Source organism: Malurus melanocephalus, unplaced genomic scaffold (genome assembly GCF_030028575.1).
Source record: "Malurus melanocephalus ecotype Western Australia unplaced genomic scaffold, MMel_1.1 scaffold_32, whole genome shotgun sequence".
In the NCBI taxonomy this organism is placed as follows: Eukaryota; Metazoa; Chordata; class Aves; order Passeriformes; family Maluridae; genus Malurus; species Malurus melanocephalus.
This window is the reverse complement of record NW_026623264.1, coordinates 2,004,848-2,026,353: the sequence shown is the minus strand read 5'-3', so window position 1 is coordinate 2,026,353 and position 21,506 is coordinate 2,004,848. Positions and strand designations below refer to the sequence as shown.

The 21,506-nt window shown below is 41.9% G+C and overlaps 1 protein-coding gene across 1 annotated transcript; it reads left to right on the top strand.

Moving 5' to 3' along the window:
- The first annotated feature begins 15,783 nt into the window (after window positions 1-15,783).
- Window positions 15,784-17,625, top strand: MSC (musculin). The gene is made up of 2 exons (XM_057363884.1): window positions 15,784-16,308; window positions 17,051-17,625. The coding sequence occupies exons 1-2, from the start codon at window positions 15,784-15,786 to the stop codon at window positions 17,135-17,137; spliced, it is 612 nt and encodes a 203-aa protein (XP_057219867.1). The 3' UTR covers window positions 17,138-17,625.
- Window positions 17,626-21,506: the final 3,881 nt, after the last annotated feature.

Below are 21,506 nucleotides of genomic sequence, written 5' to 3'. Positions count from 1 at the left end.
ATGTATTTACAAGTTCATTAACCAAGAAGCAAAAACAAGAAAAGTTTGATGAAAAGAAACTGGGTTTATGAAGACTCAAAACCATGCACTCATTGTAATTTATATTTTCAGGTCTGAAAATAAAATCTGAAGCTTTAGCTGTCATAGTAGTGTTCCTTCCTTGCCCTTGTTGCCATAACACACATCTGGCAGACAGGTGTATGTTCTCAAAATCTGAGTTTTCTCAACATGTCTCAGATCAATCTCTCAGGATTTTTAATCACTGTCAGTGCATTCAGGCTCCATATAATTCTCAATAAAAAATGTTAAGGCTATTATCCRGTATTTATTTTTCAGATCAGCTTTGAAGAGTGTTCAATACACTGAACGCAGGCAATGCCTCTGCTTCCTGCTGCATCAATAACATATCTTCAGAGTAAACATGAGATGGTGGAAAAGTCAAGTGAGGATTAGGAAGCATTACAGATGCCCAAGCACATTAGTTTTTCTCTAGCTTATTTATTTATTTATTCTTTAATTATTTATTTAATTAATATAATTAATTAAATTGTCATGATAATAGATTTGAATGCAAAATTACTGCTTTATTTTTCTGGTTTCTCCATAAACTCCTGCTGCTACTTGCACATACTCCTCAGTGTTAGGTATGATTCAGGGTGAAGTTTTATAACTGATTTTCATAGTCAGGGCATAACTTCTAGGCTGTATACAATTCTGGAAGACACAAGTGCCTCTAGAAGGAGCAGTTCATTCTGTGGAAAAACTTCTGGCWGAAGAAATTAATGGAATTCAAATTACTCAAATTTCTATAGGATAAATGTCTTAGAGTGAAAAAGTAGGTCCATAATTATAATTATAGAGAGTAGATGCATTGCAGAGCAAAATTAGATGTAGGATGTGTTAGTTAAGAAGTTTTAGTTTCTTCTAAAGAGATTGTGCAAAATACAGGAGTGTTTTTATCCATTGCATACCCTCTTTGCACGTGACTAATGCATGTGATGACATTGAAAACTGAGGAGGACGTATCAGTGTATGGAAAATTTTAATGAATTAGGTTTGAGTGGAAATCCAGCACATATGGAGGCTCAGTGAAAATCATGTGCAGTTTGAAGTTTAATTGAGCTAATTAAAACTTTTTTGTAATGTTCAACACTGCCAGCTGTTTACAGTACACAGCTCAGGTGTATGGAAAAGCTAAACATCAACTAAACAATYGAGTGTTATCTATGTGAAATCATCTTTCAGTAGTGAAATCTGGAAGCTAATGGTACTAAAGAGACAGATCACACATTGTCAGGCTTTGTACCACACAGCACCAGTGATAAAACTTACATCATATCTATTGATATCATGACTATAGTAACTTAATCATTAATATGCAAGAATTTCCCATATAAGAATTAACAAACTGTAYCAGCCTTTAAAGATCTCTATATGGTTGGTCCATCTTTTATCATTATTTTGTTCTACTCACAAACATAGGAGCTACATCTGGAGCAAGTCKGAGATAAGGTTGCCTATACACTTCTGTCTTCATAAACAAAAATACATTTTGTTTCACTACAAAAAAATAACTTACTGCATTCTTTTGCCAATATTACATTCCCCAAGCTGCTAGGAGTAGTTTTTTATCAGTTGATCCAGGGTGTAACKCAACAAATTCCTCTGACTGACAGATTCTGGATCCATCTTAAAGTTCTGTTTTTCATTGTCCCATAAGTTATTGRAATTCCAGACTACTCCTACTGTATGTACACCTTCTATGTCACATGTTCTATAACATTCACAGACTCTCCTTTTTAATCCTSTCCTTGATCTCATGAGATAAATTAATAAATTCCCCTTAAAGGCAACACAAATAGAAAAGCTCTTGGCCATGTTCCAAGTTTTTCCCTGTCATGCTAAGGCAATATCTACTTTTTATGTCCTTTACCATTTCTCCACAATGGCAGCCTTGTTTTATAGTTTCCCTAGAATTCATTACACAGAGAAGAGATCAAGTCCTTTAAGATGTTTTTTCCTGTCTTTTGAGTGCCTGTCTTTCTTGCATAAGGTTAGGTATTACAATTTGGAAATATAGTCAAAACTGATGTATTAATAAGTCTCACGAGTGCTTTTATGCATTATCACAGAATAATTGACCAACAACTGAATATTCTTTTTTACTCGAGTGCTGAATTTTACAAATTTACAAAACATTCTTGATTGTTTTTCATTAACATAAACAAGGAAGTAGACCCCCTACCAGTCCTATGTGATAAATTTTACTGCAGGAGCTGAAACACCTGCTACAACTGCCAGATTTTACCACTGTAAGRAACAAAAAGGGAGAAAAGCCTGATGTTTGCCTACAGCAGCTCTGTTGGTCTGTGCCAGCCTCGGTCAAACACTCCCAGTGCAGGACAGTCAGCAGCAGCCACTGTAATRGAAGCTGCTCTGCTCTCATCTTTCTGGCTTGACTTTAAGAAAAKGAAGCTGAGAAAATATGTTTAAAGCAATGACATCATACTATAAATGACAAGATTAAAGCATTAGTAGGCTATAATGAACTGTTCATCAAAACAGTGCAGTGTCTCTTGRCAGTATTTTCTAAGACACTGATGAGCAAATAATAACACTGTTGAACAAACACTAACACTGCTGAACAAACAAAACTGACATCTGAAACACAAGCAGGGAAATGAGGGCAATCCCTCTGCTGAGAAAACAGTTGTATCTGTTCAAGGAATAGTTACTGCTCAGACAGAAAATCTATCAATTGTCACAGAGGGTGGAGGAATCATTGCAAATCATTTGAATTTTATTGAAGGATCAAGCTGGGAGAACAGTGGTTCAGTGCCATGTGAGATTGATCACATATTCCAAAAGCTGTCAAGCATCAGATAAGTGAGGCACATCATGAATTAACAAAATAGAGAGTTGTTATACTGCTGTGMAACTAACTTGGCAAAAAGATCTCCTAGAGAAGGCAAAAACCAAGTCAAAAACCTTCTGTCTACACCTGCACTAAATGAATAAAATACTTTGAACAAGCAACAAGGCTCTGTCTCCTGTAATTGATTAATAGATTTTCAATCATACATAATCCTAATTCCATAATCTTAAAATGCCTCCTGAAACCAATGAAGGATGCTTACAAGCYAAAGAACTTAAGGACTATATTTTAATGATATTAACGTTATGATTAACATGACCAGTGTGTTTTAAACTGCCTATCAACCTCTTTTGCTGTCTCTTTYCCCTGAGGGAAAGTCATGCAGTGGTTACATGGTGAGTATTGATAACACATGGATGAGTTTGAGAATGATCATGTTGCAGTAGATGTTTGTGTAGTCCTGACAGCAACATAAGATGCCGTAAACAATAAAAAGGCTTCTTGCCAAAAAAATATAATTAAATAAAAGACCAGCATAAAATGTAGGCTACAAAATCTCTGTTAGAAACTAAGTGAATTTACATAGAAATTCTCAAGAAACAGRGGCATTGGCAGAGACAATGAAGTGTCCTTTAGGGAGGATGCTTTTTCTCATAGCATTCAATGAYCCTTTACCACACCTGACTACTGTATCAGCTGTCAATCATCTCAAACACAGATCCCAAATTAATTTCCTTCATTTTCTTGACAAATAATTTATTGTAATATTGAATGTGGTGCCATTTATCTACCAAACTCCTGTCAGAGTTCCACAAATGCTTAGTGATGGTCTCTCATAACCCTTTCTCTAAGCTACTCATGAAAGACAAAAAACTTTGGGTAGGTCCTCAGGAAGAAATGCTGAAAAGGTTCATAGATATCTGTGTAGGACCAACACAATAACACTGGAGATGCTGCATTTAGAGACTACTATTCAATAGCTCACTCTGCTTTTCTTGTGTGGAAATAGCAGTACATGTAAAGGAGTTTGATATTGAGTAACTGCTAGYAATAGTCAAGTACCATTATGGTTGATGAAAATCAATGAATTAGAACAGTCTGTGTGTGTCCCAGACAGGATGAGAGAAAGCACAATGAAGGCAGAAGGTATGCACCAGACTGAAAACACAAGTCTGACAAAAATTACGTGGATTTCTAGTCACCCTTTGTTAAGGTACTCTCCAAAAAGCCAGTGAGGTTTGTATAACCAAGATTTTGAAATTCCCTAGCCATTTTTTCAGTAGGGGAATGAAAATGAATGGTCTTTCCAAAAATYCGCCTGTTATCATAGAATTCATCTGGCTGACTTGGAGAGATCKAAATTATCTCCAGATGAGAGCCAGGAAAAGTAAAATATAAAATGCAGAAGTACAAGCATTGTTAAAGGATGAACATATATGGATGTGGAGACAGACAACGCCAAGGGCTCTTGAAAGATRCAGGGAAAAATGAGGGACTGACCCTCAATAAGAGTCATTGAGGTTCCAGAAAAGATGTTCAAGTATTTGTCCAAATTGGGGGAAAAAATGTGTCTTCTGGTAGCAGAGAAGAAAATACAAGCAAGCAGTGATACTAGGCCATAAAAACTGTGTCTGCACCACTCTGAGGGAGGAGAAACAAGAGAACAGGGAAGATGAGTGTGGTCCCAGATGTRCCGTGTGGACAACCTGCACACTGCCTGAAGGCAGGCAAGGAGGAAGGTCATGCAAGTCAGGCCTGGATGTAAAGGTTTCTTTGGATGCTTTCAGCTAYGTTTGAGACTATGGCTCTGGATTTCCTGTCTGAGGAACAGATAACRTGGTCCTCACAGAAATTTCAGGGTGCTCCCCCATATGCAGCACTTTCATTGAACTGAATTAAGTGGAGTTGGCTTAGCACATTTAGTTTAAATAGACATGTTAGAATTACATGAATGCATAACCAAAAATCACAGCTTGTTACCAGAACTGCTTAGGAAATGTAATGCAAGTCCAACAAGACACGTATCCTTTCTGACAATCACTCACAAAGACTTTATGGACCATATTTCTACAACCACAAAACATGTCCTGTTTGAATTTGGAGTGAGACACCACTTGAGAAAACAAACTGACTGTTAGAATTTCTTGTTCTTTCCACAGTTGGACAATGCAATCTGGGATGGTTTGGTGAAGCCAGAAAAGAGACAAGGGTTTATTTCACTGAGAAAATTAAAACAGGACAGACTTTTTAAGTTTTGRCTTGACATTTTAATTCAGCACTCTGTAGTATTTTATTTTGGCTTAGAGACGATTTTGTGTGTTGAAAAGGGTTTCATGTGTCATCACAAATCTTTGTTGATGACAAAATATTTTGAAGAATAAGACTACTGTTGGGATCCAAACCAGCTTATGAAACCACACKGACAAACAGATGTGCATATGTCAAAGATTTATATTAGGAACAGTGGTTTAGAAAACTTTCTTCTCAGCCAAGCTCAGCGCAGAAGGATATTACAAAAAAAAAAGGAAACTCATCTCCAGAAGAAAGAGACATCAAGTTTAGAGACATTACTCATCCTGAGGATCCATTGGCATCCTGTGTAAATTAAACAGCTACTGCTTGGATTTCCTCAAGAGCTGTTGYTGGTGCCCATACTGGCGAGACTTGACATAGGAAATTGATTTTTGGCAAGACACTTGTTTTAACCACAGCTATCCACCCAAGCCAAGCCAAATGTTAATTTTTCCAATTCAACAAATCTTATTTTAATTTTGAAATAACAGAAGGAAAATTCATCTTATGAAACTGACAGAGGTGAGGAGAAATGTTGATTCCTGATTTCCACATTTGTTTAGACCACACAAATACRAAAGTATTCTACAGCTGTTTAATCATGGTTTTCTGTATTTCCTATTTCAGTTTTAACATAATAAATTTCATAAAGTTGAATCTGATTAAATTTATTCATTTAATGCAAAATAGAAATAAATTTTAGTAGAATGTAATGGGTAGATCACTATTAATAGCCCCATAAATCATGCTAGTTTTGTAACTTCAAAAATGGTGCTGTCAATCAAGAGAAAAGAGGCAAAGTGGGTGGAGATAGAGGACAACACTGTTTAGGTCCTTTATGTAGCTAAAATTCTGACAGGAGTATTTTTATCTACTTATTATCCACTAATTTTTATCCTGGAAAGTAACAGAAATGTGCTTTTGCAAGTCATGCCAAAAGTGTGGTCCTTGTTTCAAAAAGAATGTATAATTTAATATTGATGTTTTTACCATTTAATGATAGTAATAAATCTTTTTTTTTTTTGTTTCTTATAAATTATTCTTATAAAAAATACTGAATAAATTTAAAGGTGTGAAATTAAAAGCACTTTGCACCGCTCACTGAAGCGCACTTTGAAGTGGTGACTTCTAAAATCTGATTTCTTAGTCCGAACAAGGCTGTGGATTACTTTTTAGAACTCCATGAAAGATGACTATAAAAAGTAGGTTCAGATGGCRGGGATCAAGGGCACCCTCAGTCAGTTTGCCTGTGGGTTTTCACATGCTTGCACCCAAGCTGTATGGCAGTGCTGATCTGCTGGAGAGAAGGAAGGCTCTACAGAGGGATCTGGACAGGATCGATTGATGGACCAAGGCCAATTGCATGAGGTCACCAAGGCCAAGAGCCAATTCCAGCCCCGGGTCATAACAACCCCGTGAAGGGCTGCAGGCTTGTGTGGATGGAAAGCTGCCCAGGAGAAAAGGACATGGGAGTGCTGGTTGACAGCTGCTGAACATGAGCCAGCTGTGCCCAGGTGGCCAAGAAGGCCAATGACATCCTGGCCTGTGTCAGCAATAGTGTGACCAGCAGGACCAGGGCAGTGATTGTCCCCCTGTACCCAGCATTGGTGAAGCCACACCTCAGATCCTGTGTGCAGTTTGGGTCCCTCACTGTGGGACAGATGTGGAGGCACTGGGGTGAGTCCAGAAGCTGGTGATAGGTCTGGAGCACAAATCCTGTGAGGASCAACTGAGGTAACCAGGGTTGTTTAGCATGGAGAAGAGGAGGCTCAGGGGAAACATTCTCTACCAGAAAGGAGGTKATAGCAAGTTGGAGCTCAGTCCCTTTTCTCAAGTAACAAGTGATAAAATAAGAGGAAATGGCCTCAAGYTGCACCAAAGAAAGTTTAGATTGGATATTAAGAACAATTTCTTCACTTAAAGAGTTAGCAAGCATTGGAACAGGCTGCCCAGGGAAGTGGTTCAKTCACCAGTTCTGAAGGTATTTAAAAGAAGTGTAGGCGTGAGGTTTAGTGGTGAACTTGGCAGTGCTGAGTTAATAGTTGAACTCAATGGACATAAAGGTGTTTTCCAAACAAAATGTTCCTATGACTTCTGTCTCAGATCACAGCTTGGATGAGGACTCAACAACCAGCTGTCAGTTTGTCTTCTGTCCAGGGCTGGATGTGACAAATCCACTGCACCAATCCCAGCCCAATGTTCATAGAAAATATGGCACACAGGATTTACTATGTACACTCAATGCAGACAACACAGTCTGCACATATGGGTTAGTGCATTCTGCAGCAGTCTGAGTCTCCTATGAGCTTCTTAATCCACCCTTACTGTGCCCCTAAGTTAATGAAAGTGATTTGTCACCCTATGTATTTCATTAGGATTTGCTGCAGAATAGATTTGCTTTTACTGGGATGGTAAAAGTGTATGTGGATTCCAAAGTCAGCCCATGGAAGGAAAATCTGTGAGGATTCCATTACATTTATAAACTAAATGTTTCATTTAGAAAATTATTGAACTCAAATTATTGGCTGTGGAGAGAGTTTTCTGAGGAATATAACCATGTTCTTGCTCTTTACATACACTATTCTAGTMATTTGCTTTTAGCAATTTAGACAGGATTGGATTGAATGGACCCTAGGACTCAATATAATTTTTGTCCTAATTAATTCTCTTCTTAACTTAAAAAAAAAATCTTAATTTTTTTATATGCCCAAAAAGCAAGACAGGGTGGAATATATTATCCTATTCCTGAATACTTTATTCTTCCTGAATTTACCTTTAAAATGGTATCATGAATGAAAAAGAGATGGTTTCTTGGAAAGAGCAGACAACACTCTGTTGGTCAGATGAAATCATTCAGCATGGTCAGGATGAAGAGAGGAACCAAAAGAAGAATAAAAGTTGTTTTTCTTTTTATTACATAGCATTCTCTGCTCCAGCTTCACTGACCATGATAGCATTATAGAGACACAAGACACATCACAAAGCCAGAGCACCTGCTAATCTTTGCCCCTGCTGAAAGGCAAAGTTCTCCTAATAAGAAAGGTTTTCCTAATCATATTTCTGTCCACTTCAGGCACAATCTCTGTATCTGCCTGACACTGCAAGCGCTGACATCTTATTCATCTAGAGAACACAGAGAAAGAAAGAAATGGATGTCAGTGCAATATTTCATTATGCTGCCTTAAGAATGCCTCCCACATTTTGACATTTCATGTAACAAATGTAACTGAGGACCTTTGACCTACAAACTATAACTCTTCCTACTCGCCCCTAACTATCTGAGTCCTGATAATAACCTCTGAGGTGGTTGAAATTATTTGAGATTAACTGCACCCTAAACAAGGTTTTTGTTAATTTATCTACATCTCAAATGCTACACATAGCTAAGTACAAAGAGACTCACTATGTGTCTTGAATAAGTGATAATTTTGAGGTGAAGAATGGCAGAACATGCTCCCTTCAATTTTCTCAGTCTTTCTATCACCCTTAAACCACATTATGTGATTTAYATAAAATCATGTAAAGGATTAGCCTTATATATCTTGGATATGACCTTATTCCTTACTTTTATTTTCTCCAGACAGATGTAAACTATATTTTTTTCTTTTAATATAGGATAAAACTAGAAACTAGGTTATTTACATATTCTTGAAGTGAAACATCCCTTTGAATAGTTCTGTTTCTCCACTGGAAATCTTCCATCATTACCACAAATGACTATTTCTAATTGTGGGGGATTGCAGCCATCATCTATCTTCACCTGCATCTTAGTTKGGAACCGGATGAATCTTAACTTGTGAAATCTTTCAGGTGTTTTTGATTAAAAAAATCTGTTGCTTCACTAAAGGCATCATAAGGTGTATTTGGACCTGACTTCCAAGGTTTCTACTTATGCTAAGGATGCAGGCTCTGTTTCATGTTACAGTACAACAGATATATTTGTTCCAAGCTAATAAATTTTTCACCCAGGTCCTTCCCTTTCTGTTATTATACACATTTAATAAGATAATATATTTCCAAACACAAATAACAATATTTTGCTACTACATAAATCTCTGCAGCATTTGCTTTGTAAATTCAGTCAGGATGAGTCCTTCACAGGACACCACTGTGAAGCTTTTATTTATGAAGTTATATGAGAAACCATACCTTTGTCATGCTTCCTACTGCCTTCTGGAATGCTCTTTTAGATAAGCAAGATGAGCACTTAATTTGTCTTTCCATGATATGATTAATAACAACCTTGAATATAATGATTACACCTTCAAAGGTCTGTTAGTTGGTTCATTGGCTCCTTTCTGCTTGCCTGGAATGCAAAAGCCTGATTTTTTTTACCATATAGTGATGTCACAGGTTTTTTAAAAGCACCTTTTTCACTCAAAGGACTGTTCAGTGTTTGAAGGACTGATTCTAGGTATCTGTTTGGGAGCAAGGGGGGGGCGTGTTTATCCATTTTACTACAAGTCTGGGAATCTGTTGAACTCACTGGACCTGGTGATGATTCCCTCAAGTACTGTAATAAACTCTCTGCTCTATCCATGCCCTGCCCGTTCCTCACAGACCTGGAGTCAATAATGTTTCACCTTACTCTTTCATTTCTTGCCAGCAGCAGCCAAAAAGTGCAGCCCTTATTTTGTATTGGGTCTGTGTGTCGTGTCCACAGAAGCAGAATGCACAGCAGTAAGATCAGGATCAAGACTACMTTGTAGAAAAACCATGTGTATTACATCTGAAATCAGCAGAACCATGTCATGTCACAGATCCAGAATTAACACAGTGGTGATGGATGTTGTTACTGGTAATTTTATCAATTTAAAATCTAGGTGCATTATARCTTCACCAATTTAAATAGGTGGGAAATTGAATACTATACCCAGATACACATTATTCTGTGAGGGGGAACAAAGCAAAGACAAAGGGGTGTTTTCTCTTACAAGGAAAAAAGCATCCATCCCAACATGKTCTGCCCTTGGAGCCTGAGCGCTGCTGAGGTAAGGTGTGGCAGCTGTCCTGCCTCGTGTTCAGGAGGCTGCCTAAGTGCCTTCCATGGAAAATTTGTTCCCTAGGGAAAATAGGGAATAATTTCAGCAACAACTGAACATGAGTCTGCTGTGACTGCAGTCTGCATGTACTATGTGCCTTCCCTTAATACAATCAATGATGTGATGCCAGAGTGCAGGAGTTTTCTTTGACTCTGGATAACTCTGGGCAGTGATTTCCCTCCTGCTGCCCACAAAGCTGTTTCACCGGCTCTGTGCCCCCGGATGAGAGCCGCCACTGCCTTCGCTAGCGGTTCCTAGGGCAGCCGCACTCCTCCGTCTGCTCTGCTGCAGCCAGCCAGAGCGTGCTGGAGCGTTCAAGTATAATRAAGTGCTGTAGTGATGTTATCTCTCCCCATCTCTTCCGTCTTGCTCTGGTGGGCTTCCCTGTCAGAGTGAAACACAAGGAGGAGGCTAACACAGTGTTTCCTCTTGCCTGATGTTTGCTTGTTATTCCAGCTAATTTGCTCCAAGAGAAGAAATAAACTGTGCTTGAAAGAGCACCGTTAATTCTGATACTTTTAGACGAATTGCATATCTCCCGGCACCATTTTAAAAAAATAGAATTAATGAAAAAATACTCCACTTTTTTTTTTTTTTTTTTTTTTTTTTTTTTTTTTTTAATTAAAGGAAACCCCCATCTCCCTCTCCTCAATCCCCTTCCTCCCCCGGCTGATTGACAAAGTGAGCAGAATCCGTGTTCTCACACCAGCGGGTATCTATTACATGAGAACTTTCTTCTGGCGCCAGGAGGTATTTAGAGAGTTTGCCTGGCTATTCCACAGGGGAAACCCTGCTGAAAGTTGGGGATACCTGAGCAAAATTCACTGCTGGTCAAAATCCGGGCAAAGCAGCGATCTCACTTGATAACGTCTCGTTATCGTTATTGCACTAAAAATGCYGGGGAGAAGGAGCAACAACAGGGAGCGGTTTCTTTCCTCGGTGAAGATGTGCTCATCTCTCGCTGAGGGGCGGGATCGGCTCTGTGTGAATTGGCGGCTCGAAGGGCAAACATGCAGAGATTTTTGTTTATTTGTTTGTTTGGTGGKTTTTTGGTTGGTTGGGTTGGGGTTTTTGACCTTGCTTCTTTGTCTTTTTTGTTTTTAAAGCATGGCCCCGCTTTTGCTCAGGGTTTCTGAGCGAGAAGCACGAACCCTCACCACAGCCCAGGCTGTAAAARCAGCCCCGCAGCCGTCGATGCGGGGAGTCAGCGATTCCCTTCACTCTTGTCGCCCAGCAACCCCGTCCGGCAGGGTTTTCCTGCGGGAGCCGAGGTTTTCCTCCTTCGGTCGCCCAAGCACAGACTCCCCCGACGGCAGGGAGAGCGCTGCCCGSCCCGCACCCGGAGGGTCTCGGGAGGAGAAGCGGGATAGCCCCGACCAGCGGGATGGTGCCCGGGGAGCGAGGAGCGGAGCTAAACAACCCTGGTTACATCAGTTTGTAGTCCCTTCATCAAGTGAATCATCGAGCATGACCCTTGATAGCAAGGTTTGCTCTCGCAACGCAAAACAAAATGCTAGTAAATACTTCTTTTGCTTTCATTCCAGGGGATCATTTATCATCCCCTGTTTGCTTTATTTGGCATGGCTTAACCCACAGGGTAGTTTTTAATTTTGTTATATGATAGAAAGCCACTTCTAAAGGAAGTCCCTCCTACTCCCAAGACACACACACCCATTTCCAGCAAATGGTCGGTTCCTGCCTTCTCCCGTGATGATTTCAGGTTCCTCACGGTTTTTTTCAGGCTCCCCAAGGAGATTTTAGGCTCACACAGAGTATCCCCCGAGAGATGACTGCCGGGATTCCGGGACATGGGCACCACGGCGCTGYCACCTTAGGAACCGACAAATAAAAGAGGGAATCCTTTAATGGTGCCTCGAGCCGTGCTAGATCTCTGGCTGAAGGCAGCGTACCCGGGGCACTGACAAACAGCATCCCGGGTACAGGCGTYTTAAGTGGACCCAAGATTGTTGGGGGAATGAGGGACAGTCACACACTTCTCCCTTCGTTCSGTGCCTTTACCGGGAAATCTGAGCCAAGCAGAGTCGTCTTTGGTATTAAGTGGTATTGTATGTGGTATCAAGCAAAGGTTATAATTCATCCACCTGCTTTTCCTTCTAGACTAACCATCTAAAGCATCCATCGCTTCGTGGCAGAAGCCTTTCACGCCTTTCACACAGCCTGGATGTGTGTTAGAAATGCTTGTGAAGACATGAAGATGAACACGCTCTCAAGATGCTGTCCTCCTCTCCTCCAGAGATCCCGCCTTTCTCATCCCCGCGGGAAAATTAATAAAAACTCCCTTGTTCTATTTAGGTCTTTCTGAGAAAGTGTAAGCGCACTTCAGGTCGGGGCGAATTCGGTAACGCTGCCGAGTTCGAGAAAAAAAAACAAATACCAAAAAATAGCCGTATTTAATGCTCTTTATCGAAAACACATCATCTCCCTCCTCCACCCTGCTTTGTCGCTGCTAACACCCCAGGGGATGAGGGTGAAAAAATCGGGGCTTTTAGCAGTTCGCCCTCCCATTCTCGGAGATAACCCTCGTTTTAAAGACTTGGCCTCCGGGGCCTTTTTTCTCTTTTGTTTCTTGCTATAATTTATTCTGAAAYTTAAGGAAGGAAATGAGAGGATTATACCCCCTATGCCTCATCCCAGGCACCCGCGGTGTTGTTAGGGCCGCGCTTTTACCGCGGGAGCGGTGGCTCCCGGGCACAGGCGCCTCCCAACCTGTCTGGGGATGTTCTCTGTCCTCGCAGGTCCTGTGCTGCGGCCTGAAACACCCTCACTTGCTGCAAAAAGTAAAGGAGAGACCTGGTTTCCGCAGACTCCTCTTTGCTTGGGTGGGTTGGTTGTATTTATTTACCAAAATGCCACGTGGAAAAGAGTTAGAAAAAAATCCCACTCCGCTCCAGTGAGCCTCCCCAGTTCAGATATCTCCCCTCAGTGGTAAAAAGCTGATTTTTGTGTCCTCGGGGCCAACAGCGGTAACAAAGCTCCYTGGGGGAGGGAATCCGCAGCTTCTCATGTAGGAGCTGTTCTAGYTGCTGCTTCGGTCCCTTTCCACACACACACACGCACCAGACTTTGCAAACCCAGGCTGCGTCTGCACCTCGTCAGGTGTGCAGGGATAGACCGTGAAACAGGGAAGGATGCTGGCCTCGCAGTTCGGGCACAGTTCGTTTTTTTCTCTTTCTACGGAGAAAGGGGAAAGGAATTGCACCTGATAATGGTAAAGTCTAAAATGCTGCCTTGATATACCAGGGGCTTTCCCTGCTCAGCTCACAGAGAGCTTAAAGGATCAAAGTCTTGACAAATGGAAGCATGATGTAATGCCCTGGCCCCATCAAAGACTTTATTCTGAAAATGATATCTTCGTCAGGGTCACAAAAATTAACGGTTTGATAGATGTGAGAGAGTCAGCTCTGCTCTCAAACACTGAGTTAAATCCGAAGTAAAGCCTGRCTTTCACTTCAGATTTACTCCACTCCATTTCCCATTTCCTTTACAAACCAAGTAGGCAAAGACGATATGAGAATTTGGCTACTCTCCCTGTCCCCTGTTCTTTCATTAAATGAGTAAAGGTGTCCATTATGTGTCACATTTAATCCACCGAGGCAGAGGTAGGCAGGAAAGGTGAGATTTGCCATTGTGGCTTTTAAGACTGGGTACCATTTTCTTCTTTGCTTAAAGAAATTCAGCACTTTCTCCCATTAATCTTTAGCAGGGAAAGCGTTCAGCCCGCACCTGTATAAACAACCCAGATGGGGGGATAAAGTAAACCTATATCTCTTCCCCTGCAGTATCTTTTTGTACATATATATATATTATATGTACACATATATATATACGGATAATGTAGTCTAAYTGGGGAGGAAGAGCAACCCCCAAGYCCAGCGTGCTGCCCTTTCACCGTGCAGTGTGTGGGACACAGCCCGAGCATCGACTGTAGTGTCAAACCAAGTTCAAGAGATCCAGTTGCAAGATCAGCTGCCTGTTTAGGTGGTTCAAGAAATGTCAAGTTTCACTTGGAAAGGCTGCCGTTTAACCCGGCTCTGATGTGGTTCTAGCCCCAGTGGGTGAAGTCAGGGTTTGCACAGYGTTAAGTGGCCTCAGTGAGCCCGCAGGGCTGGCGGGGAGGGGAGCAAAACTCTGGGCCCAAAGGCGGCCGGCAGTGCCAGGAAAGTTGTGTGGCAGCAGCCGGGAAGGTTCTGCTCGGTCGGGAGGGAAATGGAAGGGAAAAACCGTGAACAGAAAACGCGGGACAAGATCTTTCCACCTGCTGTAGTCATTAGGTTCTTTTCTGAGAAGTGCATTTTTATTCTGGTTAATTGTATCCAAGTTGTGAAAGCCAGCAAAGAACCAAATGCTAGTTCTTCATGTGTGAAAAAAGGAGATGTTCTGGTGGAGGTGCGAGGGATACAAGTTGATGGTTGATTTTTAAAATTTTAAAAAAATTATTTATACCTCTTGAATTCCTATGTCAGCATTTCCATTGGATGAGGGGTCCTCCATCACCGACGGAGGTGACTGTTACAAAATTGTATTACGGAATTTGTTTAAAAAGCCTGTGAACAGCTCGAAAAGCGGTCTCGTTTAATTTGATCTGTGACAGAGAGGTGTCCATAGCCCAATTGAACGGGTTTTAATTAATTGCTCTGAGGACGGACAAACCCTCAGACAAGTTATACCCACTCGCTGCTGTCTGGAGCTTCACTCCTAGCTGACGACGCTGTCGGACCACGGTGCGCACGTTCTCAGTGACTTTTTTCATTGTTCCCCCACACACCGCACACTCAGCCCCGGGTTCCCCGTCTCCTACTGCCTCCGCCCGCTCCGGCGAGGGCACTGGGACCGCACAGCCGCTTCCCGAAGCAGGCGGAGGTCCAGTCTGGCCGTAGCACTCGGCTGCATGCGGGTTATACATTGGGGAAATCGCATGCCCTCGAAGGAAAAGCAAGAGAAAGTGCGAGTGTAGGTGGGCAGGGAGCAGAGTCCCAGGTCGCGCTTAGCGTTTAGAGACAGAGAGCGGTGCGCTCCGTCCCGTGAAAACACTGGCGGGACCAGCCCTGGAGGTATTTTACGTCCTCCGGAGCGAGGAGAGTGGTCTGTCCAGTGGGAAAGGCGTGACTCCCAAGAGCCCACGCACACACACACACACACACACACACATCCCGCGTGTCTGTGTACCCCTATACGCCTGTGTACCCCATACAGGGGTCTGGCTCCGCTCATCGTCGCACCAGTCCGGGACCGCGGGCCAGCGCAGAGAGGCACCGCCCCCAGCACGGGGCTCCACCGGGTCCGACCCCCGCCCCGCGCCCCTCTCCTCCCCTCCGCGCCCCTCTCCTCCCCTCCGCGCCCCTCTCCTCCCCTCGGCCCGGCAGATGGTTCGCTCCGCGGACACCCGATATATAGCGCTGTCAAGGGGCGCATCCCCCCTCCGCGCCCCCCCGCGCCCCCGCCCCGGCACGGACTCTCCGCGGCGGGGCCGCCCCGCTCTGGGCCGCCTGGGCTCGGCCGTCCGCCCCCGCCTGCCTGCCGCGCTGCCCGCCTCCCCGCCGCCCGTCCGGGGCCATGTCCACGGGCTCCGGGAGCGAGGCGGAGGAGCTGCCCGACATGGACCTGCGGGCCCTGCAGCTGGACTACCCGCCGCCGCCGGCCAAGCGCCAGCCCCGCGGCGAGCTCTRCCCCTCGGGGGACAACTCCTCGGCTGCGGAGGAGGAGGAAGAGGARGAAGAAGAGGAGGAAGAGGACGGCGAGGGCAGCTGCGCGGCGGGGCCGGCGGGCAGCGGCTGCAAGAGGAAACGGGCGCGGRGCGGCGGCCCCGGGGGCAAGAAGGCGGTGTCGGGGCCGCGGGGGCCGCCGCCGCCCGAGGGGAAGCAGTCCCAGCGCAACGCGGCCAACGCGCGGGAGCGGGCGCGGATGCGGGTGCTGAGCAARGCGTTCTCCCGGCTGAAGACCAGCCTGCCCTGGGTGCCGCCCGACACCAAGCTCTCCAAGCTGGACACGCTGCGCCTGGCGTCCAGCTACATTGCCCACCTCCGGCAGCTCCTGCAGGAGGACCGCTACGAGAACAGCTACGTCCATCCCGTCAACCTGGTACGGCGCGGGGGCGGGCGGGATGCGGCGAGGGGCACCCCGGGGGAACCCCCGACACAGATTGGGGCAGCCCTGCAGGGCTGGTCCCCTCGGGCAAGGCTGGCAGCGCTTGGACCGTGCCCGCCCTGGAAGAAGCGGCGGGTGGCTCTGGCTGCTTCGCAAATCCCCAGTCGCCCTCACACCAGGGGGGACTCCAGGGCCGCGCTTGGCCWTCGGTGTAGGCGGGTGTGTCAGTCCTGGGGAGTCGGAATAGGGACCCTAAAGATTACATTCCTCTGGTATTAGGCAAGCTTAGTGTCCGAAAAAGGAGTAACTCGGTCTGCGGGCTGGCCTGCAGCACAAGCAAAGMGTCATGAGTTCATCGGTACAAAACTAAACGCCTGCTGTCACAGGGGTAAAACGTTTTTTTATATACAGCAGAGTGATTGTTTTGGAATAGTCTATTTGCTTTTTATATATTAAATTATGCAAACAGTTTAAAAGMAAGAGAAACATTGCAGTTTGGATGAGAGCACTGTTAGTGACCATTGCAGACCTTCTGTAGAGCACTTAATTATAACGAAAAATGTAATGAAAATATTTGTTTGAGGAACTCAGCTCTCTCTGTGCTTCCCACAGGGACTAAAACATGATGACGTGTTTGCAACTGAATCAGAGTTAGACATCTATCAGTAATAAAGCTCCAGTTTCATATAAAGATAAACTTTCTTTTAATATGAAATACCTTTTCTTTTGCTTACAGACTTGGCCGTTTGTGGTTTCAGGAAGACCTGACTCTGATACCAAAGAAGTTTCTGCTGCAAGCAGATTATGTGGAACTACTGCATAGTCAGAGTAAATTGGGAATTTTTTTTTTATTGTTGTTGATTTTTTTAATGGGTTGGATATTTTTAAGAGCTGTGATTTATCAGCTCAGGACTAGAAGATGGGGCAAACCCCCATCTCTAACAGTGTTAAATCTGTATCCCTCATCATTCTTTCCACTTAGTGTTCTGAGGGCAGATTATTTAAAGCAGTAAAGAATGGAGATGGTTGAGTTTTWATGAACTGACTGCAGCAGCTGAAGTCTTGGCTTCTTCACTGTTACCACTGCCTGAGGACCTGCTGTTCTGAGGCTTTTAAACTAATGGAAGAGGAATATAATGATATATAATTAACAGCATGGACCAAAATACAACTCTACAAACTAACCCCAAACAGTGTTATTTGTATTGTAAAACAAAACAGTWTTTTAAAGTAGCTTTGGAAGTCAGATAGATTTATAATATATTTTGATGGCTTTTGTATTCATGGATCYGGTTTACTGCAACTATGCAATTAGTCATACTTTTTTTTTTTCTTTTTTATTGTCACTTTGACCAGAGTCTTCTTAAAAATGTGTAAGTGGACACATTCTGCATTTAGGCTACCACCCGTTGGAATTAATGTAATTCCTTTGGTTATGTCTTGAAATGCCACATGTAAGAATGTGGGGCTGTCCCTAGAAATGTGGCAGCATTTCTGTGCCTTAATCTGGAAGGGAATTCTGCTTACTCTAAGGCCCGAGTGCATGTGTTTTACAGAATGTGTTTGTATGATGCTGCAAAATAACAAGAATTCACAGTGTTTTAAATATTTTTCCTGTACTGCTATGCTTATCTTTGAAAAGTTTACTCTCAAATGATTTACAGTGTCCTTTCTTTACAGATTCAAATGTTGTAATAAAAGAGGATGCCATCAAATAAGTTGCAAATGTAAATAACTCTATTTTTTTATAAATGACATTAAAAGCTTGGTTACAATTACTTACTGGTACTGTGATAATGTGTGGCTGCATCCATATGCGAGCATCTTTGTAATGCATGTTGTTGAAACCCACTTTTGTAAACAGTTATCTTCCCCAACTCTTGAGTGCAGATACATCTCGAGCAACAGAGTAAGATAAGAACACTTTCACCCTAATGAAATCATTCAAGATGCAGTATTGTATCAATCAGCAGGGAAAACCACATTTTAACAACTTACAGAATGCTCTGTAATATTCTCTTCTGTGAAGCACAAGAACAAATAAAAGTAGGTTAAGAAATCAATGTCATATAGTGCAGTAGCTCCTTTTGCTGTTGTTTGTGATTTTACATTTCCACCTGTCATGTGATTTGCTTTCATTTGTATTTTTGCAATGGGAAAATCAGATGAGTTTTCCTAGCTTAGAACAGAATTTTCCTGTTTTAAGATTGAAACKCCTGAGATGAGATTTTATTTTTCTCAAAATATTTTATCAGCAGTCAACTCACAGTGAGGGAGAAAACTGAATTTCTTTAGAGAAGAAAAAGCCACTTCTTCCTCATGTAAGCAGTGAGGAGGAAGAAACATTTGTGTAATAAGAAACAGTTTAACCTAGTTTGTTRTCAGGTCATCCTATGTCATGGATTTCTGGTTTGAAATACTGCATAAAAGCCCGTCTGACCATTGGTAGTGTCCTGCAAGTAGGTGAACTGCAGAAAATTGCATTTCTTCTTATGAAATKTAAAATAATCCAGAGACACTGCAAAATAAAATGAGAGTGCAGTTCAAGATCTGCTGAAATAGTTTCTTTTAGTGGTTTGAGGGCAAGCTGTACAGAGACCATAATATATCTTCCCTTCTTTTTCCAGAGAAAGTGTGTGAAGGAAGAGGGCTATTCTAATTTGCAGCTAATGTAACCAAGGTGGGACTCCACCTGACCTCTAGGAAGCTTTATAAAAAGAAAGAAACAAACAATTTAGCAAAAATTAAGAACCTTTAGGAAGGCATAAGGTATGAGAAAACTCAACCAATGTTGATCTGAACCCTAAAGAAAAGATTATTCAACAGTTTAGCTAAGGTACCACTGGAGATAATCTCAGTTGTGATACTTAGCTGGTTTTGGCCTTGATCCCAACTGTAATTGGTTAGCGACTCCAGGAGATCAGAAAAACAAGGAAAGCTGGACAACTTTAAACAGTATAGAAAGATCCATGCAGAGTGATGGAAAAAAATATTCCCAAATATGAAGTGGTTACGTTAAGTAAATACAGTAGATCAAAACTGGGGGTGAGGAGTGTGACATGAAGAAAAACATAGGATTGYTCCCATCCATGCACCATAGTACATACTCTAAAGTACCTTTTTCCTTGTGGCTACATTATCATGTAGCCATAGAAATACTTTATTTGTAAAGTAATGAATGCACTTACTGCATCTGTTAAGGTACCAGACACATCCATACGATGGTGGTGCCCCAACACACCATCAGTGGGTTTAGAACAGGAGTAAACAGTGGCCACAGGTGGCATTTCAGGTCAAAATCTGGAGAGAAAATGATAGCTTATATACTGAATGTTGTATAAGACCCATTTCTTTTCCCTTTACATACTTCTATACAGAGATATATGTATTAGTGTATACTTATTTCTCTTTTAATTTGACAATTAAGGATATTTGGATTTCTCCAATAAGGATCTGATATTTCAAATAATTAATTTTAATCCTTGAGTTCATAAATATTCTTTTTAAAAAGTAAATTAATCTTTTTCTCTCTCAGTGAGAGGCATTACGTGCCTAGGAAAAAGATCAGGCAATTTCACAGGTTCCCTGTAGATTTGTCCTGAGATGAAGAATGCTGTCTTTCCAGGGAAACACCAGGTAGGTCATACATTCTGCCATTCCTCCCCTATAAAGACACACCAAAAATACACAGTTATTCAAAATGCAGTTTTGAAACCTCATAAACTTTTTTGCATTTTTAATAAYTCATAAACTGAAGAAATTCAGATCAGTGCTTTATATGAATGAGTTGAACAAAGCATTCTAAAATGCTGTTTTTAAGCATTAACAGATTTCACTGAAAGATAATAAAAGTCCTCCTTTTTTTTTCAATTAAGTCTTTGCCARCCTGACAGAGTAAACTAATTTAATCTGTAAAGTCTGTTTTGTTTGACTGGATAGTTACAGAGGTGTGTGGAAGAGAAATTTAAAATTAAAAACTACTTCACACAACTACAGTTCACAAGCACAGAAGATGCTACATATATTTTTATTGGATTTGGCAAGTTTATGCTTGATGATTTTTTGGTTACAGTAATGCTCCTTGCACAAGGTAACAGGTGAACTCTTCTTAAACCCATAAAGTTTTGCGGATCTCACTAAAGCTGTTTTAGAAATAAAATGCAATTACCTGCAACTGATATTCAGCCAAGACCTGCTTGATGTGAAATCTGAATGGCAGAATATCTGCACTGACTTTCAGGGCAAACAGTCCAGATATAACGAGGGGCGCTTGCTCAACAATATCTTTGTGACTTTGGATTAATATGAATGTTGTGTGGAACTTTGTTATGTCTCTATTCTGTGTGTGAACCTGATAGAGCAGATCATTAGCCTCTATCATGAAACCATTCCTTTCCAATGCATGTTTGCTCACACAAGGAAATATGTCTCTCATRTTGAAAATGTTAATAATTCTGATTTGAGCAAGAGAAACATAGTTTGCATTAAAAAAATAAAAACCCTAAGCCATACTTTTCCCAAATTAGTATATTTATGCATGTACTATTTAAAGAACTCTCAGATATGCTAATTATTCTGACTAAAAATTTGATTTTTTGGCTAAGTAAAGGTGACTACGTAAATAGTACCGTTGCCATAGGGGTCTCTCAGGTGAAAGAAGGAGTTGAAGAAATTAATTTTAAGATCTTGATAAGTATCTGAAAGTTGCTCTGTCTTTATTGACTCTAGAAGGGTCCTAAGAGGACCAACTTCATGATTCAGTTAAATRTTGAATGTTTTAGTTAAATATCTAATGTTGGGAGGGATATAGGCAGGTTTAAATGTCTGGACCTTTCTTTAGCAAGAAAGTGAAAAAAAGGATGAAGGGTGATATAGAGCCACCCAATAAGAGAAGCTTATAAAAACCTTATAAGCAAATAATACATACATTATTTGGATAAAAAGTTAAGACAGCTGAAAAGATTGATATAGTTATTTATCCAACAAGACAAGCAAAACTGAGAACATGTGGCTGATATAGATATGARGAATCACCCCTTTAATGTTGAGCTRCTGGCAGTCTGGGACTAGAAATATGTGGTGACACTCAAAAGAACTAAATTAACTTCGATGTGACTGGAATTTAGAAAGCAAAGGAAATCACTCTCTTTTCATTGTGGTGAAATGGTTAAGAAGAATTTACATCTCCAGGG